At 43.0% G+C, this 22,381-nt stretch overlaps 1 protein-coding gene across 10 annotated transcripts in view; it reads left to right on the forward strand.

Moving 5' to 3' along the window:
- atp11a (ATPase phospholipid transporting 11A) overlaps positions 1 to 6,302 on the forward strand; it is a 33,135-nt gene extending 26,833 nt beyond the window's left edge. For 5 of the 10 annotated variants that reach the window (XM_052057582.1, XM_052057580.1, XM_052057579.1 and 2 more), the window contains 5 exons: positions 237 to 260; positions 1,948 to 2,013; positions 2,080 to 2,183; positions 2,300 to 2,465; positions 3,879 to 6,302. In XM_052057582.1, the coding sequence (XP_051913542.1) occupies positions 237 to 260; positions 1,948 to 2,013; positions 2,080 to 2,183; positions 2,300 to 2,465; positions 3,879 to 4,160 (642 nt within the window). In that variant the 3' untranslated portion in view covers positions 4,161 to 6,302. Of the gene's footprint in view, positions 1 to 236; positions 261 to 1,947; positions 2,014 to 2,079; positions 2,184 to 2,299; positions 2,466 to 3,140; positions 3,500 to 3,878 lie in introns of all 10 variants that reach the window. The other 5 variants (XR_007961330.1, XM_052057583.1, XM_052057584.1 and 2 more) reach the window with 5 other exon arrangements.
- The last annotated feature ends 16,079 nt before the right edge of the window (positions 6,303 to 22,381 follow it).

Below are 22,381 nucleotides of genomic sequence, written 5' to 3' on the forward strand. Positions count from 1 at the left end.
CAAATGTCACCACCATCTGTCTGCCACCTTTCATTCGTAACCAATGTTACCGTCCTCAAACTTTGTCAGCTTCTTGATTATTTTTCTTTGCATCAGTTCTTTTTTTTTTTTTTTTTTTTTCCTCCAGGCGCCAAACTGTGGTTTAGCTGTTATGATTTTCTTTTGCTGGCCTTCGTTTTCCTCTTCTCTTACCTTTCTGTTGCCTTTTCTTTATGCTTCTCTTTTCCTCCTCCCAGCTAATGACAACCAACACACAGATGGTAAGCGTGCCCGCAACTCACTGTCGGCCCTCCAAGAGCCCCAGTCTGACCCAGTCACACTGCCTCATACAGAACCAACCATTGCCCGCTCACTCACCTCTCATCTCATGTCCCTTCTCTCAGTGCTTGCTGTAGATACAACAGCTGTAGGCTAGGTGCATATTCACTCACACCCATGTTTACTCTTATTCTAAACCTCCCTTTTACAATTTGGATACACTGTCAGAAAAACGGGTACCGTAGGTGGTCCACTTTTTGTTCTCCAAGGTACAAATTTTTGTCATGTACCCTGTAGGGTTCACCTAGCCCTAGGGACAATCAGTTTCACAAATTGGTAAAAGGACCGTATCTTTACATTTATGGTCGCATGTAAGGGTGCAAACAAGTGCAAGGCCTCGACGGATGTCTTTCAAAAGAGCTCACTGTTGTATTGAATGCTCTTAAAAAAAAACAGTAAGGGTAGTCATATAGACTGGGAATGTGAAACTTCATTGAACTGACAAGGGTTCTTGCGAAGAAAACCTATTGTTGTCTGTGTACAGTACTTTAGTATTTTTTTTACCAATCTTCAGTTCCCAGGATCCTTTGTGGTACGCTATACGGATAATCATTTTCTCTTAAGCGTGTTCACTACCCGTGTTTCACTATGCGCTCAGCATGTAGTGCTACACCTGTACATGTGATTGTGAACATCTTGATATATACAAGGTAGATGCTTTCCTTTCTTCTGTATGTTGACAGGGTTGTCGCTAGCGTGATTTTCTTCTCTTATAGAGGTAAATAGTTGCTGGTGCTACACAAATTGATATGGATAAAGCACATAATTACAACTAGAAAATGATCAGGTCTGGTAGGGGAATCATTTTTATCATGTTGTCCATCCTCGATCCAGACGGCGCCCTTTGCAGCCAAATATGATGTACTGTACCTTTTAGTTACAGTTTTGCCTATAATGAGTACAAATATGTACTCTAAGATAAAAAAAAAATACTCTATGATACACATTTCTCCACAAACGGTACAAATTTTAAGGGTCCCAATACGAACCTTGTTTAAAAGATACAACCGAAGTGAATGCTACAAGGTACTGCCCCAGTGACAAGCCATTGGACCCTAAAAGGTATCATAAATGTCACGCTTTTTTTCTGACAGTGTATGTGTGTGACAGAACATAATATGATTAGGTATTTACATGTGACAATGAGAAGCTGTTTGCCTGCATCCATTCTCAACAAAAAGATGTTAGGACTGGGGGAGGATTCTTGTTGTTGCTGATGAAGTACAGGGAAGCGAAGTGTGAAAGCCCACTTGGCACCTTTATGTTGTTTGTTTTATTCCATCCACTAATGGCCATTAGCGCTTATGATGAGACAATTGAAATGGATTCGACTTGCAAAATGTTTTTTCTTACTTTGTGTAGAACAAAACAATAAAAAGCAAAAAATATAGCAGGGTTATTTATTTCTTGTTGGTTGTTGCTTATTTCATGACCCAACATTGTGTCAACATGTTGTCCCTCCCTCATGTCGCTGTTGACCATCTGTGGATTGATTGACGCGTGTTGATTTTACGCACACATTCATCATTGATATGTTCTTGTCTGTTTTACCGTTCAGCGTTTGTTTTTGCCGAATTAAAGTGATTTGAGACAGCAAACGGCTACAATATTTTGTTTTTCTCCCGGCAGATGTTTGGAAACTGGACCTTTGGGACGCTGGTCTTTACAGTGCTGGTCTTCATAGTTACATTCAAGGTATCCCATATCCACACAAATGCACACACGCGCTCACACACATTGACATATCTTCCCTGCCTCCAGTTGGCCCTTGATACACATTACTGGACCTGGATCAACCACTTTGTAATATGGGGCTCGCTTATCTTCTTTGTGGTGTTCTCTCTGCTGTGGGGAGGAATCATCTGGTAGGCTTTGTACAATCCCACCACCCCCATTGACCCCCCTTCTCATTTTGCTCTGTAATGTTGAGAGCTGTTCTCTCTGATTGACTGGTTGTCCCGAAATGTCTTGTGTCCTGCAGGCCCTTCCTCAACTACCAAAGGATGTACTATGTATTCATGCAGATGTTGTCTAGTGGCCCTGCATGGCTGAGCATAGTACTGTTGATTATATCCAGTCTTCTGCCAGATGTTCTGAAGAAGGTCATCTGGAGGTCTCTTTGGCCCACTACCACTGAACGTATACAGGTAAGCTCTGCCCTGGTTGTACGAGTCACGAGCGAGTAACGCCTTCCTTTTGCCCAATTTAGCAGATTGGCTTCCAGCATTAATTGTGCGCTTTCAAGTTTGGTAAGACCGTGACAATGTTGTGTCTCATCGGTGGCTGTGGCTCAGCAGATGTATGCAGGATTCGTATCTATGTTCCTGCTCTCGCGGGTGCGAGTCAGTCAGCTTTGTCTGCGTGCTTGCCTCTGCTCTGTGACTTCACTTCAGATCAGTGCAATAGAATTTGTGTTTGCACTTACACTGTAGGTGTGATTGACATTTGGTACTGAAAGTGTTGATTTTGAAATTGTTTTCTTAACCTTGTCCAATCCTTTCAGCCCCGGCGCATTCATTGGCCAGTTAGAAATGTCGTCTGACTCGCTGCGGCAGTGAGCTTCTTCCATACGATCTGTGATCAAAACCTTCTCATCTCCCTCGACTTGAAGCGAGCTAATATTCATTCAACCTGAATGATCCTAAAATGTTTCTCTCACTTTTACCTTCAGTTTGAATGACTGGATCACTAAAATACTGCACATCTATGGATAGATCTTAGTGATCTTCTGAGCTGTGAACTTTCTGCCCTTCCCTTCCTTTCTTCATTACCTGACCTCCTGGTTCCTCCTTCTCCCTCCTGCAATTGCGCTCCCCTGGCAGATGAAACGTCGGTGCCTAGCCTCTCAGCCTTCCACCATCTTTATGCTGTCTCAGACCTCCAGCAGAATCAGTTTCTAATCCTGCCCTGAGGTGACCCGTCCGCTGCGTTTCCTTTCCTTCACTTCCTCTTCCCGACCACATTCCTTTTGCTCTGCTCATTTGCATGAAACAGAAGTCGCGTCTGGATTCAGCTATGAAGAGAAAAAACATGTTGATATAAACCTGTGTGTGTGTGGTGTGTGTTCGTGTATGCAGCATGTGACGGATAGTAGAGCTTATGAGGAGGCCGAAGCCTGCCTGAGTTCTGACTCCTTGCTAGGTGGTCTAGCTGTCACACAAGCCTAGAGGGCTTCAGCATGGTAAAGCTTCTATTGTGTGTGTGTGTATGTGGGTGTGGGGGTTGTGCATGTGTGTTGGCTGTTTCGGTGGTTTGATATGTTTTGATCTCTGGGGCCCTCTGGTGACTGAGTGCTTCCTTCCGCCCAAAACGCCCACAGGGCTCACCACTCTTGGGTTTCTATTGGCATGGTTCATTGTTCATGAGGACACTGCAAAAGTACACGAAATTTCCAAGTTGATCAATCAAAGTAAAAACATCAAGTACTGCTCAGTGAGGGATTTAGCCCGAGGCACGCTTTTGAAACTCTGAACCCAACTGGGATGTTAGTGTACAGTAGCTCCTCGGCAACCTTCCATATTTATATTGATTTTTTTTTCTCCGTTTTGATCCCCACACAGAATGCCGATAAAGTATACAAGGGTCAGCTTTCCGAGTTCACCCCCCTGTCATCTATCCACGCTGCTCCCAATGCTGGCAGCCGCCGTCGAGGTTCCGGCATCCACAGGAACACGCCTAACCCTACAAGGTCTGAACCTTTTACCAAGAAAGCCATGGTGACACGCTGGCAGAGGCCCCCAGATTATTGCACCTTCACCCCTCTGCTGGGATTCACCGATGTCAACCGCACGTCAAAGCAGGGCCAAACCTTCAGTCGGGCTGGACCAGAGACTTTGGTCTAATTTCTGAATTGTCATAAAACAGTGTCGTGAGCAGAACTAACTGAATCCTATTCAAATGGACCAAATAGGATTTCCAAGTCGAGCTGTGCTAAGCTAATTTTCCGATGTCACTACGCTGGAGTAACAGAACATGTCGCGAATAGCGGGTATGCGTCACCACACTGCAAGGGGTTGACTGTTGCCAAGTCAGCAGTCAAGCATGACACAAAGCATTGTGGGATGACTATGGAGAGGACTACATTCCGATCAGGGCTCAGTGTCACAGCTTTGCAGCTCAACATTAGCACTGGAATCATCTTTAATTCTGAAGTGCAATTGGATTGTTGGGATATAGTTGGGTTTTTATTTTCTTGTATTATGATGGTTAACCAGCCATTGTCTTCTATGCAGACTGAAATTTTGACGATGATGACCATGAGAGCACTTCTAGCCCCTATGACCTGAGCAAACATCTCCTTCATTCCTTCCTTCCTTCCTTCTTTCTCACTGTCCGTGTGCTCTGTGTCTTTACAGGACAAACTGGTCCTCTCTGCGTGCAAACACATTGTCCAGAAACACTTCATAGGACACACTGCAACGCTGTAAGAAAAGTGTCTCAAGGGCAGGGGACTGCGTGTTTACACTTGTAGGCTTCGCCGTGTCCCTAGTCTAACTAGCATCTTGCATATATTTCAGTGTGTATTGCGTTTTGCCTTTGTGTGGTAGGCATTCTAATAGCATGTATACTGCCAACCGTTGACTAGTCAACCTTTGATCGTGGCCCTTTTTCCAAAGAATATTCCGCTAGCAGTGGTACTTGTGTGACTGCGCTCGCTGTCTCGTTGCCTTTGATGTTGTGGAGTGAATACTGCACCGCTCATATTTACCAGAGGTGCAGAATGACAAAGTGACATCATGGAGGCTACAGCTGGTTTATTGTGCTGTAAATCGGCCAATATGCCTGTTATGGTGTTACCTTGGTCACAGAAGAGCAGGGGTTTTTTTTTCATAAAATATTCCCCTTCCTCCTCTCGTTTTCTTTCTTTCTCCTTGTCCTTCACGCTCTCCTCCAGTCGTTGCCTCTGTGGCGATGACGCTGCCGATATGGTCCATCCCACGTGACCGCCAGTTTCGCTTTTGCCGGCTCCTCATCTTCACGCGTCGCTGCCGCTCCAGTACATGAATTGAAAGAAATAGATGAAATGTTTCTCTCTACCTGTTGTCTCTGAACAGCAGCCTTGTCACTGCTTCGGATCTTTGTAGCTGCTTCCTGTTAGGTGCCTTGTGTAGCTGATATCTCTGCGATGCAGAGTCCACGTGTGGATGAATGTAAAAATGCATCTCGCGCCGAACAACACTGGAAACCTATCGAACAACAAACTGCACAAAATGTTGGACAACTTGCGTATACTTTCCCTATTTGTATGTATCGTTCTTATGTTTTATATGCCGCAGGACTTATTTAAATGCCGTCGACCAATGTTACAAACTGTGACTTTGTTTTTAAATGATGTACATGTATTTCTAACGCGAGCGTCACTATTTGAAATTGTGTTGCCGCTAGCTAATGAAAGAAGCAGTTCGTTTACCTTTGTATCTAATATTCTCATGTATCACGAGTGAGACCGGTACTGAAACTGATTTATGACCACAGGACAGTATGGATATGACACTAATAAAGTGGATTGGGGTGGATGAAGCACTTGACCGTGTGTGCGGAATACCTTTAAAAGTGAAAAATGGTGAACGGACACTGCAGAAAAATTGTCTTTGTCTTTTATTTGCCTTTTGCAAAAAACAAAACAATAACAACAATAAAAAAATCCAATGCCTTTTGTGTATTTGGAATTCAGAATTGCACCAATTGAACCTGTCCTGACTCTTCACCTACCAAAAGTCTCAAAAACAGACAGCTTCCAAATTGAGTGTTTATTTTAAAACATTGTGGAATTAGTGTCCCGTGTTGCTCAATACAGACATTATCAATAAATGTCGACTCAAATACACAACACAGAGAAGTGAATAAATATTTTGTTCTTTTGTGTCCAATTTGGGGTCTTTTGTATGCTTCTTCTAACAGTTGTCTCAACATTTACTTGTGGGTGCTTGCCCAACCATGTGTCGCTCCTTTGAAAAATTAAAAAACACAATTGGCCAGCTAAACTTGGGTGTCAAAGTTTTTTTTCTTTCAGTCAGTCCAACATTGTTAAGGTGTCTAGTCACCCAAAATATAAACTCAATTCTCGCTTCATCATGCTATGATACGAATGCCTTTTCATGATCCCTTATCATGATTTAGATGAGTAATAAATTAAGAAAATCTATTTCTGAAAGGATAACATTGAAAGTATAAAGTACCATATGTGCCATTTATTTTAACATAAGTTGACCGCAGAACGTTGTGGCATTTGTAACAACAAATGTATCAAGTCATCTGAGAACTGTAATTATTGCAAGTTCTCTTGCTGTTCTTGAGTCAGCAAACTTAAATTTGTCTTTGGTTTCAAATGACCCGCATATATAGCTTTTGCTCCCACTGACCGTGTTAAGATGCTGACATAAATGATGAGCAAATCATCACGCCAGGATTCCCTATCAGTTGTAACAACAAACCAACAATTATTTGGACAGGCCAGGTCGGATTTGACACGGGTATGGCGCAACTCTTCACCCTTCTATAAATACTGTTGACTTGACTACTAAGATCATTGTTGTGCTTTCATGCTGCAATTCACAGGTTCTCCACTAGGGTGCAGCACAGTACTGTTTAAACATAAGCTTTTACCCAGAGTTTCTCTTCCAGATATGAACGTTTTCAAGTTATGCACAACTACATCACACACTAAAATGTACTGAAATAAAGTCTCAAGAATAAAAAGGAACGTGACCATGTTCTTTCTTGGATTGATTGGATCATCAGAGCCCATCTCTGTGCTCCTCTCCTCCCTGCTGGGAGTCGTGCAAACAGTAAGGATGGAAGAATAGGTCGATCTGGGGTCAGAGTTCAGCACTGAGAGATGGAGATCGGGGCCTTACATCCTGCAGAAGTGAAATGGTGATGACTCAAAGACATTTATTCCCATTAACCCTTAAAAAAACGGCATGGCATTGACATCGACTGACTTAATGCTGAGCTATTGTACATACAACCCCCCCCCCCCCCAAAAAAAAAACTAGGTGATTTTATGGTTTACATTCCTGAAAAGATGTGGTGAACACACGTTGACTAGCATAACAACGGTGCCATCTTCACCTGAACAGAGGTAGGTAAAGAGCACATAATATTCAGAGTCAGTGCACCTATACATGATGTATTTTGGCCAACTGAAGCAGCCAATGGTGTTAAAAAAATCTGTGAAATTGTGGCCATTTTCCTTGAATTGTTTTGCAGCCCGGCTGATTGTTTGCCTCTTTCATATCGCTTGTGACCTCGCTGAGAAAACGATGAGTTGAGACTTGCCTTGAGACGTGTTCGGCACACATTGCAAAGAAAAACTTCAGTCTGATTCATGTGAAAGTTTGCCTTTCAGATTTATTTTCAACAAGAAGAAAATGTCTCCTTTATTCTTTGGCAGCATTCCGCAGCCTTGGCAGCTCCACTCAAACAAGGGGAATTGTGCAGAAAATTTTTTTCCCCTCCATCACTTCAAGATTGTCATGTCTTCAACATGCATCATTGTCTTGACACACAATAGACTCAGATACCATCCCAGAAAATCTGAGTCTGAAGCCTGTCTTGAAGCAGAGAGCTAAGGATGCTGTCCATTGTGAACAATCTTCAGTACATTTTTTTTCTTCCAGCGTTGTCATTGAATTCTCACATGCAAGCTGCAGATAATTTCATAGACCGCGGACTCTGATAACGTGAAGAGCATGCTTTAAAAAAACATTCATTCATATCTTGAGGTATGGCCATAAATGAAGCACAGATTTAGTATGAGTAACCCCCCCCCCCAAAAAAAAATAAGAAACCCTTATTTTTTGGCTTACTTTGATTATTATTTTTTGTTTGTTTGTTCATGAAGAATCCGGCCGCCCAATAAATCAACATAGGCTACTGCATCCTTCTTCTGTCCGTTGTTTGGCTGAATGAAAGGATTTTGCTTATCTTATATAATGAGAGCCTCTCAAAGAACAAACTTCACGGTTTGCATCGACTGTTCAGAGTATATTATTGCAAGATCGTGAATTGTGACTGACAAAGATTAGATTGACCTTTCACAGCGTATTTTGTCCCGATGGACTTTACTTTCATTTCACTGTTGATGGCTCAGACGACATGATTCAAACGAATCTTAGAGTAGCATTCAGGAATAGACCTCATGAGCGAAATTCTAAAATCACATTCTTCACGATGAAATGTGCTCAAAGCGTTTCTCCCAGACCTATCGGTACAACTGCAGGTCACGCAGTGGCATTTTCGCAATTAGTGCCACATTTGCAAAATAATTAATCCAATGAATACACCCCATTCCAAAATGTCTGATTTGCCTTTAAAAATACGTTTCCAAACCCAGCCAGCACTGGCACACCGTGTCCCCAGGCAAAGGGCCGAGTTCCTACCGCCGTTTTTGGTGCGCTCTGAAGACCCGAACCACAGTGTTAAACGTCGCTCGAAAGGGCCCTTCCCTTTCTGGTTGAATCGATTTTCAAAACCAACTCGTTGGTGGTTCGAAAGCACTGTTACGGATAAGTGTCACTGTTATCTGATTGGCCGACAGCGATGCCGCACATGCCCATTCCCCAGCCATTGCCAAATTCGTACAAATACAAAATACAATAAACACAATAGTTTTTGACAACAACACTGACCCATACTATATTTATAATTTCATCCGTACTAATGGATACTTCTTTTGATGATTGATGGTTTAAAAAAAGAATCGCAATCGAGCGCACGCACCGCTTGCTTGCCGGGTCCCATTCAATGGATGAAAGGTCTCCAGCAGCGGGAGACACCTTCCAACGCCGCAGAGTGAGGGCGACAAGCCTTTGATTCGGAGAGGCGGCCGTATGAATTCGAGTGAGTTCGAGTGATAATGAATGAATGATGATAGTCAGCTTTGCATCCTGCTCTCAGTTGTTTCAACCATGGTACAGTGCATATGAAAATGTAAAACATGGTTCAATATAGTTTCAAGAGAGAAAATATGTGTGCGGCCATCAGAAAATAAGGGTGCATTCGCTGCCCAAAGACGATGAAATACTTTGTCACATCTACACACTGTGCTGTGGTCGTAGGTAATGTATATTATATTACATATACAAACCCAATTCCAATGAAGCTGATACCTTGTATACAATAAAAACAGAATACAGTACAGCGATTTGCAAATCATGTTCAACCTACAGTATATTTAATTGAATACAGTCCAATGAGAAGATATTTGTATCAAAGTCTCCGAGACATGAATATTATTTTTAATGTTAGAACTACTGTATTTTGCATTGACCACGCCTTGCCTTGTATTACCGGTAGTCTTGCCTCATGTCATGTGACTGTAGTAGTCAGGAGGTTGATGGAATATTTCTCAAAATGTGCAAGAAAATGTGAAATCAGGAATACTTTTTCTCAGCTCTGTACAAAGTATGTTCTTTCCATTTGTTTTGAAGCTCGACAAAATTGCTGAAGATTCATTCATGCTGCTTTTAGAGCAAAGGCGTCCGTCCCAACACCACTCGACAGCCGCACCCTCTGTTGGGTTCTTGCCAAACACAAAGTAGTGTATTTTGGCCTCATCAATGTGTGTATAAGCTGTGAATATTTTGAGACACATTTTTGTGCAAGTCTGGAGGTTCTTGCGAGACTATAATCAGAGGTTAACTTTGCGTCGATCACGTGAAGTGATTGTTGTGGTAATCATAATGCATTTTGTTTCTTTGCTGCAACCACATTCTCATTAAGCCACAAATGAGTCGAGTCAAAGGACAAAAAGTTCAAGACTGAAACATTTGTGTTATACAATGGCTAAGGATCAATAGTTTATTTTCTTTGTCAGAATTCCTATTTTGACTCTGCAAATGTGAGCGGAATTTCTTGACTTCTTTGTAAAGACATATGAAAGATCAACATAAAAGATCGCATGAGGGGGCAAGGACACAAACACAATAAAAAAAAAGTTGTTGATCTCGTCCTTTTTGTCACCATGGCAAACAAGCCACATACCTCACTTGCAATCACTTTTCATGCGATGAATCTAACAACCGCACGTTGCGGCTGGTGCATTCGCACCGTCGTGCAGTGTGTGCATCTTGGTACTAGTTTATTGACGGTTGAATAGGACAATATCATGAATCTTTTTTGTACTTGTACATATGTATCTAGTGCCGTGTAATTATGTGAGGCCAACCATAGCTTTGTGAATGGCATGTCATGTCGATTTTCACAGCAGTCATTTTTGCATGGCAAAACCGTAATAGGCAAGATGAAAAAATATAAAACAAGCGTCAATGAACCAAGCAATGAAGAACCAATTTAAGTAAACAGTTATACATAAACGACACATACAGTATATTCAACTCGACATAAATTTTACATAATGTGATGACCCCCACCCACTCCTGCCCCATCCCCTCAATCGGATCATATAACAGAGGGTAACCTCCACAGGTGTGAGTTTATAGCCAATCAGTCTACGGTGAAGCCCCATCTAGAAATTGAGCTTCGTAAATTAACCTGTCTGCATTTTTTTCTGTCACTTATTCTCAGATCTTCACTACAATATCCGAAACTCTTGTAACCCTGGTCATGGAGACAATGAATTTAGCCTGCTCTGGTACCGAGTTACTGAGAGTCTGCCTCAGGACTGGCCCCCAGTATACAGTAGGTGAATCAGTCTTAGGTGCCATCTGCTGTAGGGTGCACCAAATTCCTGTTCAAAATAAATGCTCATTACGTACACTGTCAATATAATTACCGGTACATTAAACTAAATTATTCCGCACCCTGCCTATCCGAACTCATGCGCTCTCAGAGTGGTGCACGGACGTCAGAGTGAATTTCGGAATGCACCTTTGGTTAGAGTTAGTCAGCCTGCAGTTAATCTCAGCAATGTATCGCTTTGTGATTAAAAAAAAACAAAAGAAAGAAAGACAGAAAAGCGCCCCAACATATCGGTCAAGCTTAGCCCAGGCACTGTGCCTGGTAAGGAAGGAAACTTGATGGACTGTGCATTTTATATCGGTGCTGCCCCGCAAACTCGAATTTACTCCGGAGTAAAATTTTAAACCACCTCCTGAGCAGGGTTAAATTTGCTACACCGGTATAACTTTGTACGTATGAACGCTCTATGGGGGGCAGCCTCGGCGCTACACCGGAGTAAAAGTTGCCATGTGAACACCTCTAATGCTTCTGCAGCGACATGGAGGCCCACACTAATGACTTCCATCATGCCTTCCTGTGGAGAAAGAGAGAGGGCACAGAAGAAATCCAGCGAGCACTTTCCTGCCTTGCTATTGTCACTCACTCTGCGAGAGCTTTTAGTGTTTGCCTCAAAACTATCGGCCGAGCGGCCGCGTGGAGAGGACAGTGGAGAGGGGTGCATGAGTAGGGGGCCAATTGTTATTGTAGAAATGTAACCTGCAGTGGCGTCTGAGAGGTCAAAGCTTCAGTCAATTATAACCACCAGCCCTTCTTGTCCCTTTTTTTTGCCATTGCTGCATAACATTGATCTGCATCAGTCGCTACTGCGATATATATATATATATAGATAGATAGAGAGAGAGAGAGAGAGAGCAAGAGAGAGAGAGAGAGAGATCGAGATCGAGAGAGAGAGAGAGAGAGAGAGAGAGAGAGAGAGAGAGAGAGAGAGAGAGAGAGAGAGAGAGAGATTGAGAGAGAGAGAGAGATAGGGATAGGGGGAGCGGCTGGATAGCTCAGTTGGTAAGCCATCGGTTTGGCATACGGGAGACGGTGGTACAAATCCCACTTGGGACAAAAAATTTGCACATAACACCATCCAGTGCAAGATCCTTCACGTTAATGCCTACCTCATACAATGATGAGAGACAATAAAACGAATGACATGCCGGCTCAGACGTCGCCCGGCCAAACAAGGTCTGCGTCAGGTGCTGGGGAACCAGAGCACCTTGATGAAAAATGGGCTACTGGAACAAAGCGGAGATGGGCGAGATGCGATAACATGGCTCTGTTGGAATGCTACTACTCAAGCAACCCTGGTCAGAGGGGTTACATGCGGAGAATGTGGGCTTAAATGGTTACTTCGAAACCCACAGTCACGGTTGACCACGAAACAACTAGTAGCTCAGTGTTCCAACATCCACAAACGGCAACTGCTGTCACAACTTGAGATTGATGAGATACAACGCAGGTTCCATGGTGAAGGGCCCCAGGCTGCCAGGTCAGAGGAGGAGGTCATACAAGAGATTGGGTGGCCAGCCCCAATGAATGAAATGCTGAGCGAGGCAGCAACTGACCTGAAAGCTAAGATCATGGCGAGAATGAAAGCTGGGCAACCTAGAAACCGATTACAACGGCTATGTGAAGTACCATCTGAAAGTCTCATGGAAAGTGTGAATGCAGCACTGAGGGCGATCCCTACCGTAACGATCACAGAAACAAATGAGCTGATATACGCTTCAGCATCAGTGATCCTTCAGATGCTTGGCTATAAGAGCAACCATGAAAGCCATGAGATACGTTACCCACCATGGAAAAGACGGTTGGAGGCTAAGATCAAGGCGGCCCGGAAAGATGTGAGTCAATTGACGCAGGCCCAGAGAGGTGTGATGAAAAGGCCGATACCCGAGAGGTACATCCAGATGACCATACCTGAAGCACTCGAAACTGCCAAACAAAGGCTCCAAGCCTTGTCCAGTCGCCTAAAGCGGTACACGAAAGAGAATGAGGCCAGACGAATAAACAGGCTATTCGCAACACAACCTGCGAAAGTGTACGCTCAGTGGCAGAGTCCTAACAACAGAGCTGACACACCAAGACTGGAAACTGAAAGGTACTGGAAAGGCATATGGGAGAAGGAGGTTGCACATAACAGCAGTGCACAATGGCTGGTGACCCTGACAAAGGAGCACAGCAACCTCCCTGAACAGAACCCAGTTACCATAACAGTGGCAGACATACAGGAAAGAGTCTCAGATATGAAGAACTGGACAGCACCAGGCCCGGACATGGTCCACACCTACTGGCTAAAGAAACTCACAGCACTCCATGAGCACCTAGCAGCACAAATGAACCAGCTGCTGAGGGATGGGACTCACCCAGAATGGCTAACCGAAGGGCGAACCATCCTGATCATGAAGGATCCCTCAAAGGGTGCAGTCCAATCCAACTCCCCACAACATGGAAGCTCATGTCAGGCATCATTGCGGCTAAGATAAGTGGTCGGATGGTGACTAAGAGAGGAAAGGTAGTACGCACTGAAGGGGTCTCACTCCCTGAAGGAACAATAGCAGACATTGAGGACAGCTACAAGTACCTTGGTATACCACAAGCCAATGGCAACCTCGAACTGGCAACAAGGAAAGCAGCTACGGCCAAATACCTCCAGCGAGTGAGGCAAGTCCTACGAAGCCAGCTCAATGGCACGAATAAGACCCGGGCAATAAACAGCTATGCCCTGCCAGTGATCAGATACCCTGCAGGAATAATAAGGTGGCCAAAGGAAGAGATTCAGACCATGGACATTAAGACCCGAAAACATCTAACCATGCTTGGAGGGTTCCATCGCAAATCCAGCAACCTGAGACTGTACGCAAGCCGAAAGGAAGGAGGCCGGGGACTAGTAAGTGTGAGAGCCACTGTCCAGGATGAAACATCCAAGCTCCATGATTACATCAAGGAAAAGGCTCCAACGGATGACGTACCCAGAGAATGTCTTAGACAATGGGGAACAGAGGATGAGGAGCTGGAAGAGGGACCATCATGGGAGGACAAGCCCCTACACGGGAAGTACCACCGGACGATAACCGAAGTGGCTGATCTCAAGAAGTCCTATCAGTGGCTAGAGAGGGTTGGCCTGAGGGATAGCACAGAGGCACTCATCCTGGCTGCTCAGCCACACCACACCAGACAAGACCCAAGGTGTAGGTTGTGCAAAGAGGCACCTGAGACAATTCAACACATAACTGCAGGGTGTAAGATGCTGGCAGGGAAAGCCTACAATGAACGCCATAACCAGGTGGCTGGCATAGTCTACCGAAACATCTGTGCGGAGTATGGACTGGAAACCCCAAGGTCAAAATGGAAAACACCTCCGAAGGTGGTGGAGAATAACAGAGCAAAGATCCTGTGGGACTTCCAGATCCAGACTGACAAGATGGTAATGGCGAACCAACCAGATATCGTGATCATAGATAAAGGGCAGAGGAAAGCTGTTGTAGTGGATGTTGCGGTCCCAAGTGATGGAAACATCAGAAAGAAGGAACACGAGAAACTCGAGAAATACCAAGGGCTCAGAGAGGAGCTGGAGGGAGCCTGGAAGGTAAAGGTGACAGTCGTGCCTGTGCTGCTCGGAGCACTCGGGGCAGTGACCCCCAAACTAGATGAGTGGTTGCAACAGATCCCGGGAACAACATCGAACATCTCCGTCCACAAATGTGCAATGCTGGGAACAGCAGGGATACTGCGCAGAACCCTCAAGCTTCCTGGCCTCTGGTAGAGGACCCGAGCTGAATGAGGGACAGACACCACCCAAGGGGTGAGACGAGGATTTATATATATATATATATATATATATATATATATATATATATATATATATATATATATATATATATATATATATATATATATATATATATATATATATATATATATATATATATATATATATATATATATATATGCACTGTGATGTCAGATATATATTTATATATATCTTGTCTTCGGGCAGAAGGTGGGGGGACACCCTGAACCAGTTGCCAGCCAACTGCAGGGCACGCATTGATGAACAACGGTTCACACTCACAATCACACCGTGGGACAATTTAGTATTCCATTCACCTGGCATGAATGTTTTTGGAATGTGGGAGGAAACCAGAGGAACTGCAGAAAACCCATGCAAGCATGGGGAGAACATGCAAAATCCACACCGGAAGGCCGGAGCCGGAATTGAACCTCTGCACTGTGATGTCAGATATGCTCTGCTTTAACATAGTTCCAGCGAGACTTGTCTAAAGTGTACTCAGTCACCCAAGCACTTTTAATTCTCGTCTATCTTGATGACATTAGGTTAGCTTTGCATTAAGCATGGCTTCACTGGCCTTCCCTCTGGTAATTAGTCCGCGTAATCCCTTCTTGAGAATGATAATTGTAAGAAGTGTATCTTGTTTGCTGACATGGAGGCAAGACACAAGAGGCTTTGATTACCGAATGAAGCACAAAACCGTGTTTCGCAGACAGTTGTAGGCAGCCAAGCCCGTTGCTAAACTTGCCTATCGCCAGCTTCTGCAGCATCTCACCTTGATCCTCCTGACTACCCAGCAAACCTTTTTGGTTCAGTTATTGAAGAAACCTTTTTAAAAATCAGTATTTTTCAGTTTTGCTATTCTTAGTATTTTGAAGAGGCTCAAAATAAAAACTGCTATGCGTGTATAAATGTAATGCATACCCAGCATGCCTGAAAAGGGCATTTTTGACACGATGTCCACAATTTTCAAAAAACAATTGTAATGTTGAAATGTGAACTCATTAGACCACATTTGAACACTTTTCCACTTTGCATCAGTCCATCGTAGATGAGGTCGGATCCAGAAAAGTTGGTGGCTTTTGTGGGTGTGTTTGATAAATGGCTTTTGCTTTACATTGTAGAAACATTTGAAGAAAATACATCTTGTTATTGATACAGAAATGAATCATAGGCAGTGATATCCAACCATAGAGTTGAAACATTCATCCATCCATTTCATATTTTCCTTTCATAATGTCGAAAGCACGAATAACTCAACTAATTGCAGATTGAAAAACTAAAGACCGACTTAAAATTAACAAGGAACTTTTATCTTTCCTCTCTCTTTCAATTCATATCAGCTGATCTAAATATACACTCCTCCCAAAAAATATATTCGACTTTTGGGTGAAATTTAATTTTGACTCCAAAATCCATGATCATCTTTCAAGATAAGTTTGACCTTCTCTAAACTCTTAAATGCACGTGTCCAACGCTTCGATTCTATTCGTTGCTCAAACTGCTGTCATCTGAGAATTAGGAGCAGAACAGCAAAATTCACAACAGGTGTTTCATTCGTGAATCTATCAAAACATTTCTCAGGACATGCATTTCTATGGTTCCTGTGACTCATTCAGTCTCCCATTCTAAAGTCACATTTTGTGAATAATGGAGCCTACATGTGACCCTTCATGAAAACAATTGCCAGCATGTTGTTGGATCTGAGCATCAGACACAGCAAGATCACACTCAAACTCCACACAGAAAGTCCACATAGTTGTCTCATGTGAACAAGCAGCTCCTCATTTTATTTTGCATCAGAGTCATGTTTTAAGAATAGTTCATCTGCATGTATGTCAGGTTGATTGAAAGCTGACAAAAATAAACAGGGGTGTCAAGGATGTGTACGGTTGAGTCATTGGCATTTGGACAAACTGGGACGCGCAGCTCTGAAGGCTTTCCAAGATTCACAGTGGTAAGGTGACGTCCTGGACACTTTTTCGCGGCTGCCTCCACGCTTGATTATGCGGCTTATTCTCTCCATCTCGCCATCGGTGAGCAGGCTGATGCAACCATATGCAATCGTGTTCTGCCTCTCGCCCACCTCCTCTTCCTCAGCCCCTCGGCCCTGTCCTCACCTCTGCCCCTAATTTCATTTTGTTTTTCCGTTTGTCCTCATTGCAATCTTCTATTTTTCCCGTTGTCCTATCGATGGCATTGGTGCCCTCTGCTGTGTTTTTTTTATGCTTTCATTCAAACTTCCTGTTTGTCTTGCACTTCCTCTTTGTACCTTTTTATCAGTCAGGGAATGTGCGATGAGCCTCCAGCTAATCCCTTGCCTAAAGCACCTTAGCAACGCTCACTAAGAGAATTTGGTGGGAACCACGCACACACATGCATGCATGCACGCACGCACACACACACACACACACACACACACACACACACACACACACACACACACACACACACACACACACACACACACACACACACACACACACACACACACACACACACAGGCGCGAAAGTGGCATGCACAAAGCGCAGCAAGCAGCCCCCTATTGGCAGCAAGTGGTTTCTGGGATGCACTAATACATCTTCAAATGTGCTTTTTAAAGCGTTTGGAGCGTCTCTGTGGTCGGATGATAACACCAGAGCAGTTAAAGGACGAATGCTTCCATTGTGTCTGGGCAGCGCGATCCTCTTCCTACTGTGCTGCATCATTCGTCGTGTTCTTCCCTACTTAAAAAGTTTGTGTTGCAACATCTGCCTGCCTAAGTAGTGCAAAATTCAAATTCAGCATCAAATATAACCGGCTGCCCCTCACCCATAAAGCACAACACGACTTTGCCCCCTCATACCTTTCTGACGTCATCCATCATCACTATCATCATCTGCTTTGTTTTTTACATGCAATTTTGTTTAATTTTATGTCTTTTAATTTGTTATGTCATTTTATGTCTTTTTTCATGTCTTACTCGTTTAGGTTTTCTTTTTCAGCCGCCAACCAGCCTTCAGCGTCACAGCCCCTACCCTATGGAACACTCTTCCCTTTGAAATTCGGCAGGCACCAACACTGGACTGTTTCGAATCTTGACTGATAGGACACTACAAAGGGCTTTAGCACTTCGTATGGTTGTTCTTGTGTCGTTGTTGTTTGTTTATTAATTTTGACATTTTGATGTAAATTGTCTTTAGTTTTCATGAAAGATCAGATCAAGTTGTTCTTATTAATATTGTTATTATTAATAATGTATCTGAGTACATACGAGACCATTCCAGAGCCAGAAATAGGATCAAGTCACAAGTATGTCAGAATTTGAATTGAATACAAGAGAAAATTTACACAAGAGTGCCAGGGTGTGGATGTATATAATCCCAATACAAACCAAAAGTTGTAAAAATATCACGGTTAAGGGTAAAGTATGAGCCTTAATGGAGACTTCTTTCTTCTTACTTTCTTTCTTTTCTGATTGATATAAAAATGATTTATTAGATATAAACACATAACGGGGTAGGACTAGATACGTTTTTTTACTTCTTCCTACTCCCTTGAACATAATAACTGTGTTGAATGAAGACTGATTTCTTTCTTTTGTAGAACGGTATTTTATTGACCTTTTTTTCTGTCAAATTATTACTGTATATGTTTTATGTTCAATAAACACACAAACAATTTGTAACCTTCAATTCTCAAGCATGTCTCAGGTGGGTTTGCCCACAGGTTATTTCAAGTCAAGTCCTGTGCTACATCATGCCCTCCTAGTCAAGTCCCCTCAGGAATGCAGTCATGGATACGTTTTGATCATGTGATCGGTATTTGCTCACCATTTTGGATGTTTGAGATCTAGGCCCGTAATTGAAGTGATGGTCATTTTCTCCGTATGACCATAATCGGTATAGACCAGGGGTCGGCAACGAAAAATGTTGAAAGAGCTATATAGGACAAAAAAACAAAAACAAAAAACAAATATGTCTGGAGCCGCAAAAAAAAAAAAGCCTTCTATAAAACTTACAATGAAGAAAACACATGCTGTATGTATGGAGGAGACTGCACTGTCTCAGAATTGTTTGTTATTCATTCCTTTGTTGTGTGTTCACAAACACGCCCATAGAATTTATTTTGTAATTTCCACGCTTGTTTTTTTTTTGTTTTGGTGCATTATTTTCGCTCTTCTTAGTGCCAGTGAAGTGATCATTAATTTCCGTCTTTCTGAAGCTGTCTTTGAACACCTCTTGAGTCGAACGAGAAGAGAGAAGGCACGGAGTCGGACGCATACGTGTCTGTGTTTGTCGAGACTTTTAAAAGCAAAAATAAAGTGTACAAATAACACCACAGCTCTCCTTTTTCGGAGCTGCAACATGTATCTATATCTTAAGCTATATTAGCCTACTATCAAAATCATTTTCCATTTTCAAACATTTTTTATAAAGCTCCAGGGAGCCCTTAGATTTCGCTAAAGAGCCGCATGTGGCTCTGGAGCCGCGTGTTGCCGACCCCCGGTATAGATGGTATCTGTCTCGTCAGATGTGTGAGGACAAGTGCCAAAAAGTGAACAGAGCATTAAGAATCTTTGGATGCTGTGGCAAAGACATGATGTGATGACAACGTGGCTGTCACGAATAACAATCCCTTCAATTCAACGGGGGTGGGGGTGGCGGGTTTAGTGAGGCCCTTCAAAGCCTTCGTTGCTGGCCTCAATACTATCAGAAGCAGTGACATACATTCACAACTCCATCAAAATTGTCATGTATGAATTTATTTTCAACGGTCCGCTTTCTTCATCACACAGCCATTCTCTTGGCTGTCCATCTTTCAGCAGTGTGTATGTTTAATATTTGTTTTCCATACCTGCACAGGTATGGAAGCATGTCGGAGAGGTGGCTATTTTCAACCAGGTTGTTTCATAGAGATTTTAGTCTCCTATACAGTCAAGTGTTAAAAAATCTGCCGTGACAAAAATATTTTTGTTGCATTTTTTTTTTGTTCAAGAAAACACGAATATACACACGCACAAACAGGCACACAGACTCGCAGGCCGACAGTACATAAGTGGATCACTGAGGTGGGTGTGTGTGGGAATCTTTAGCCAAGCTATCACTAACAAGCATGCCTCTCTCTCGCTCCTTTTGATACAGCAAATCCCTCTACTCCATGCCAGAGATTAGTATATTGTTTTACCTAAACACATACTCCCTCACACACACACACACACACACACACACACACACACACACACACACACACACACACACCCTGTGTGGGGCCAGTACTTTTTCAAGATGGAGCTTTCACTGTTTGATATTTTTGCCTACCATATATGCAATGGAGATTGTAATATTTGGAGCTCAATATTTGAGCTAAATGTTTTGTTTTGCCACTAAAGATAAACAGTTTATAAGTCCTTGAAAATATGGTACTTGTGTAATTTCATCAGACATTCACACACACTGACAGTGGATCGCCTCTGCTAGCCATTTTATGAGTGAATGAATTGCAGACACACACACACACACACACACACACACACACACACGCACACACGCACACCATTTTCAGAATCAGATTTTTTGATTGGACACCAAACCAGGGATATTTTAAGACTTGAAGTTCTCTTATGTGGTCAGATATTGCAGCACTTTACTTTGATGTAAAGTTAGCTGGATGGCAGTGTTCTCAGCCCACTCATCAACATTCAATTACAAGTTCCTTGTGTTGTTTAGTTGTTGTACTTTGCAATGGAGAGCATGTGGCCTACACATATGCACAATTCACCTGCACAATTCACCCGCACGCGCACACACACATACATACACACACACACACACACACGCACACAAACACACACACACACACGCACACACACACACACACACCAAGTAATTCTTCGACACTTGCCAGTGATTGGCAGTAATTGAGCTGTGTTTATGACGGCCACAGTGATGGGAGGTCGCAGAGACGTGAACCGGGTGTCACCTGCAGGTTGTAAATGACACAATTTCCCCGCCACTGTGGTGGTTCACTGGCCTCCGGGCTGGCAGGAGACCTTTTAACTCCAGTGATTAGCCGGAGCCTGAGTTGCTGTGATAATTATGTGAGTGTTTCCTGTTTCTCTTTACTCTGGAGCTCTTTTACTCCCACCGCTTTGCTTGGAGCTGTCTTAAGCCATCAGGGAAATGTTGTTGCGGGTAATTGTTCCTGCACTTAGAAGTGACTTTGAGCTCGCCCGCCATAATATTGCATTTTCCTCATTTAGTACTGTAGTTTCTTTGAACCTTTCTTAAGGAAGGAGCCGAGTTCGTGCTCTAAATTGACCTGGCAGAGCTCATGATGTGGCAGTAACACTTTTTATTTGAAGGCGGTCAACAGAAATGAATCATGATGATCGTGACGCATGCACAGTGAAATGACATTCAACTGATCGACTGAATCACTAGAAATGTAAACCTTGAAAGAAGTAGCCTATCTTCATGAAATCACTCCAATAATTTACCGCAGATGAAATGTCAGCATCTGCCACTGCGCAGCACAACACAAAATATGGCTGCAACACAGTGTTGACTTTGAAAAAGAATCCGTTTAAGCGGATGAATATCGTTTAAACATGGCAGGCTATAGATGAACTCAAATTAATGTCGTTAAAGTTTCAGAATTTGCTTTCCATTCGTTTCACAGAAATGCAACCTGTTTCGCAACAGCCTTTGAAATGAACAACAAAGAGGAGGACTTTCCCAGGACGCCTAGCCGCAATGATCACACTTATAGCCTTCTAACGACTTTGTTGAAAGCTAATGACACGTTTCATGATTCATCTTACTACTTGTTTCAGTTCTCTTGTTGTGTCATAGTAGTTATGAGTGTTTACCAACTTCCGGTGCATAATTTTGTGATCCCGAAAGTAAATTTGGTGTTCAGTTTAATGACTCTTCTGATCATTCGGTCACCAAAATAAACACTTTGTGAGTACAGTGTGGTATCATGTATTGAGCTCTATCTTTAATTATGCTACGTGTCTGAGTTTCCCATAAAATGAGTCTTCACTCCAATATCAGCTACATACAGTAAGGTGTGTCGAAGTGAAATTGTCATGATTCAGTTTAGGGACCAACAGGTGGCACTGTAGGGCTCCCCCGGCAGCTGCACACCTGTTGGTCATTTAGTAATTAGTTGTATAAAAGGACTCCCAGCCCGAACACTCGGTGTCGGGTCATTGTTGCTATTGCTACTGTCATGTTTGTTTGTTTGCTGTTCCTTTGCTGCCGTCATGTTTTTTCTGGTAGCGTTTTGGTTATTGATAGTTTTGGCTTTAGCCATGGTGTTTGTTTGTTGCTTTGGACTTTGTTTAGGATTTAGTTTTCTTGTTTTAAATACAATTCTTCGAAATACACCCTGCTCCTGCCTGCTTTTTTGGGGTCCACTACCACCTCGCAACGTGACAGAAATGGCCCCCGCAAAAAATCTTACCTGGTTAAAAATTAGAAATGCATTGGTTTTAAGATTTCAAGTGTATGGACCCTTTTCTAAAATTTCAAATACATTTCTGCACAAACACAGCTTGAATAGGTTCTAGAACGCCCGCGACCTCGTGAGGA

This window comes from Hippocampus zosterae, chromosome 2 (assembly GCF_025434085.1).
Source record: "Hippocampus zosterae strain Florida chromosome 2, ASM2543408v3, whole genome shotgun sequence".
Lineage (NCBI taxonomy): Eukaryota > Metazoa > Chordata > Actinopteri > Syngnathiformes > Syngnathidae > Hippocampus > Hippocampus zosterae.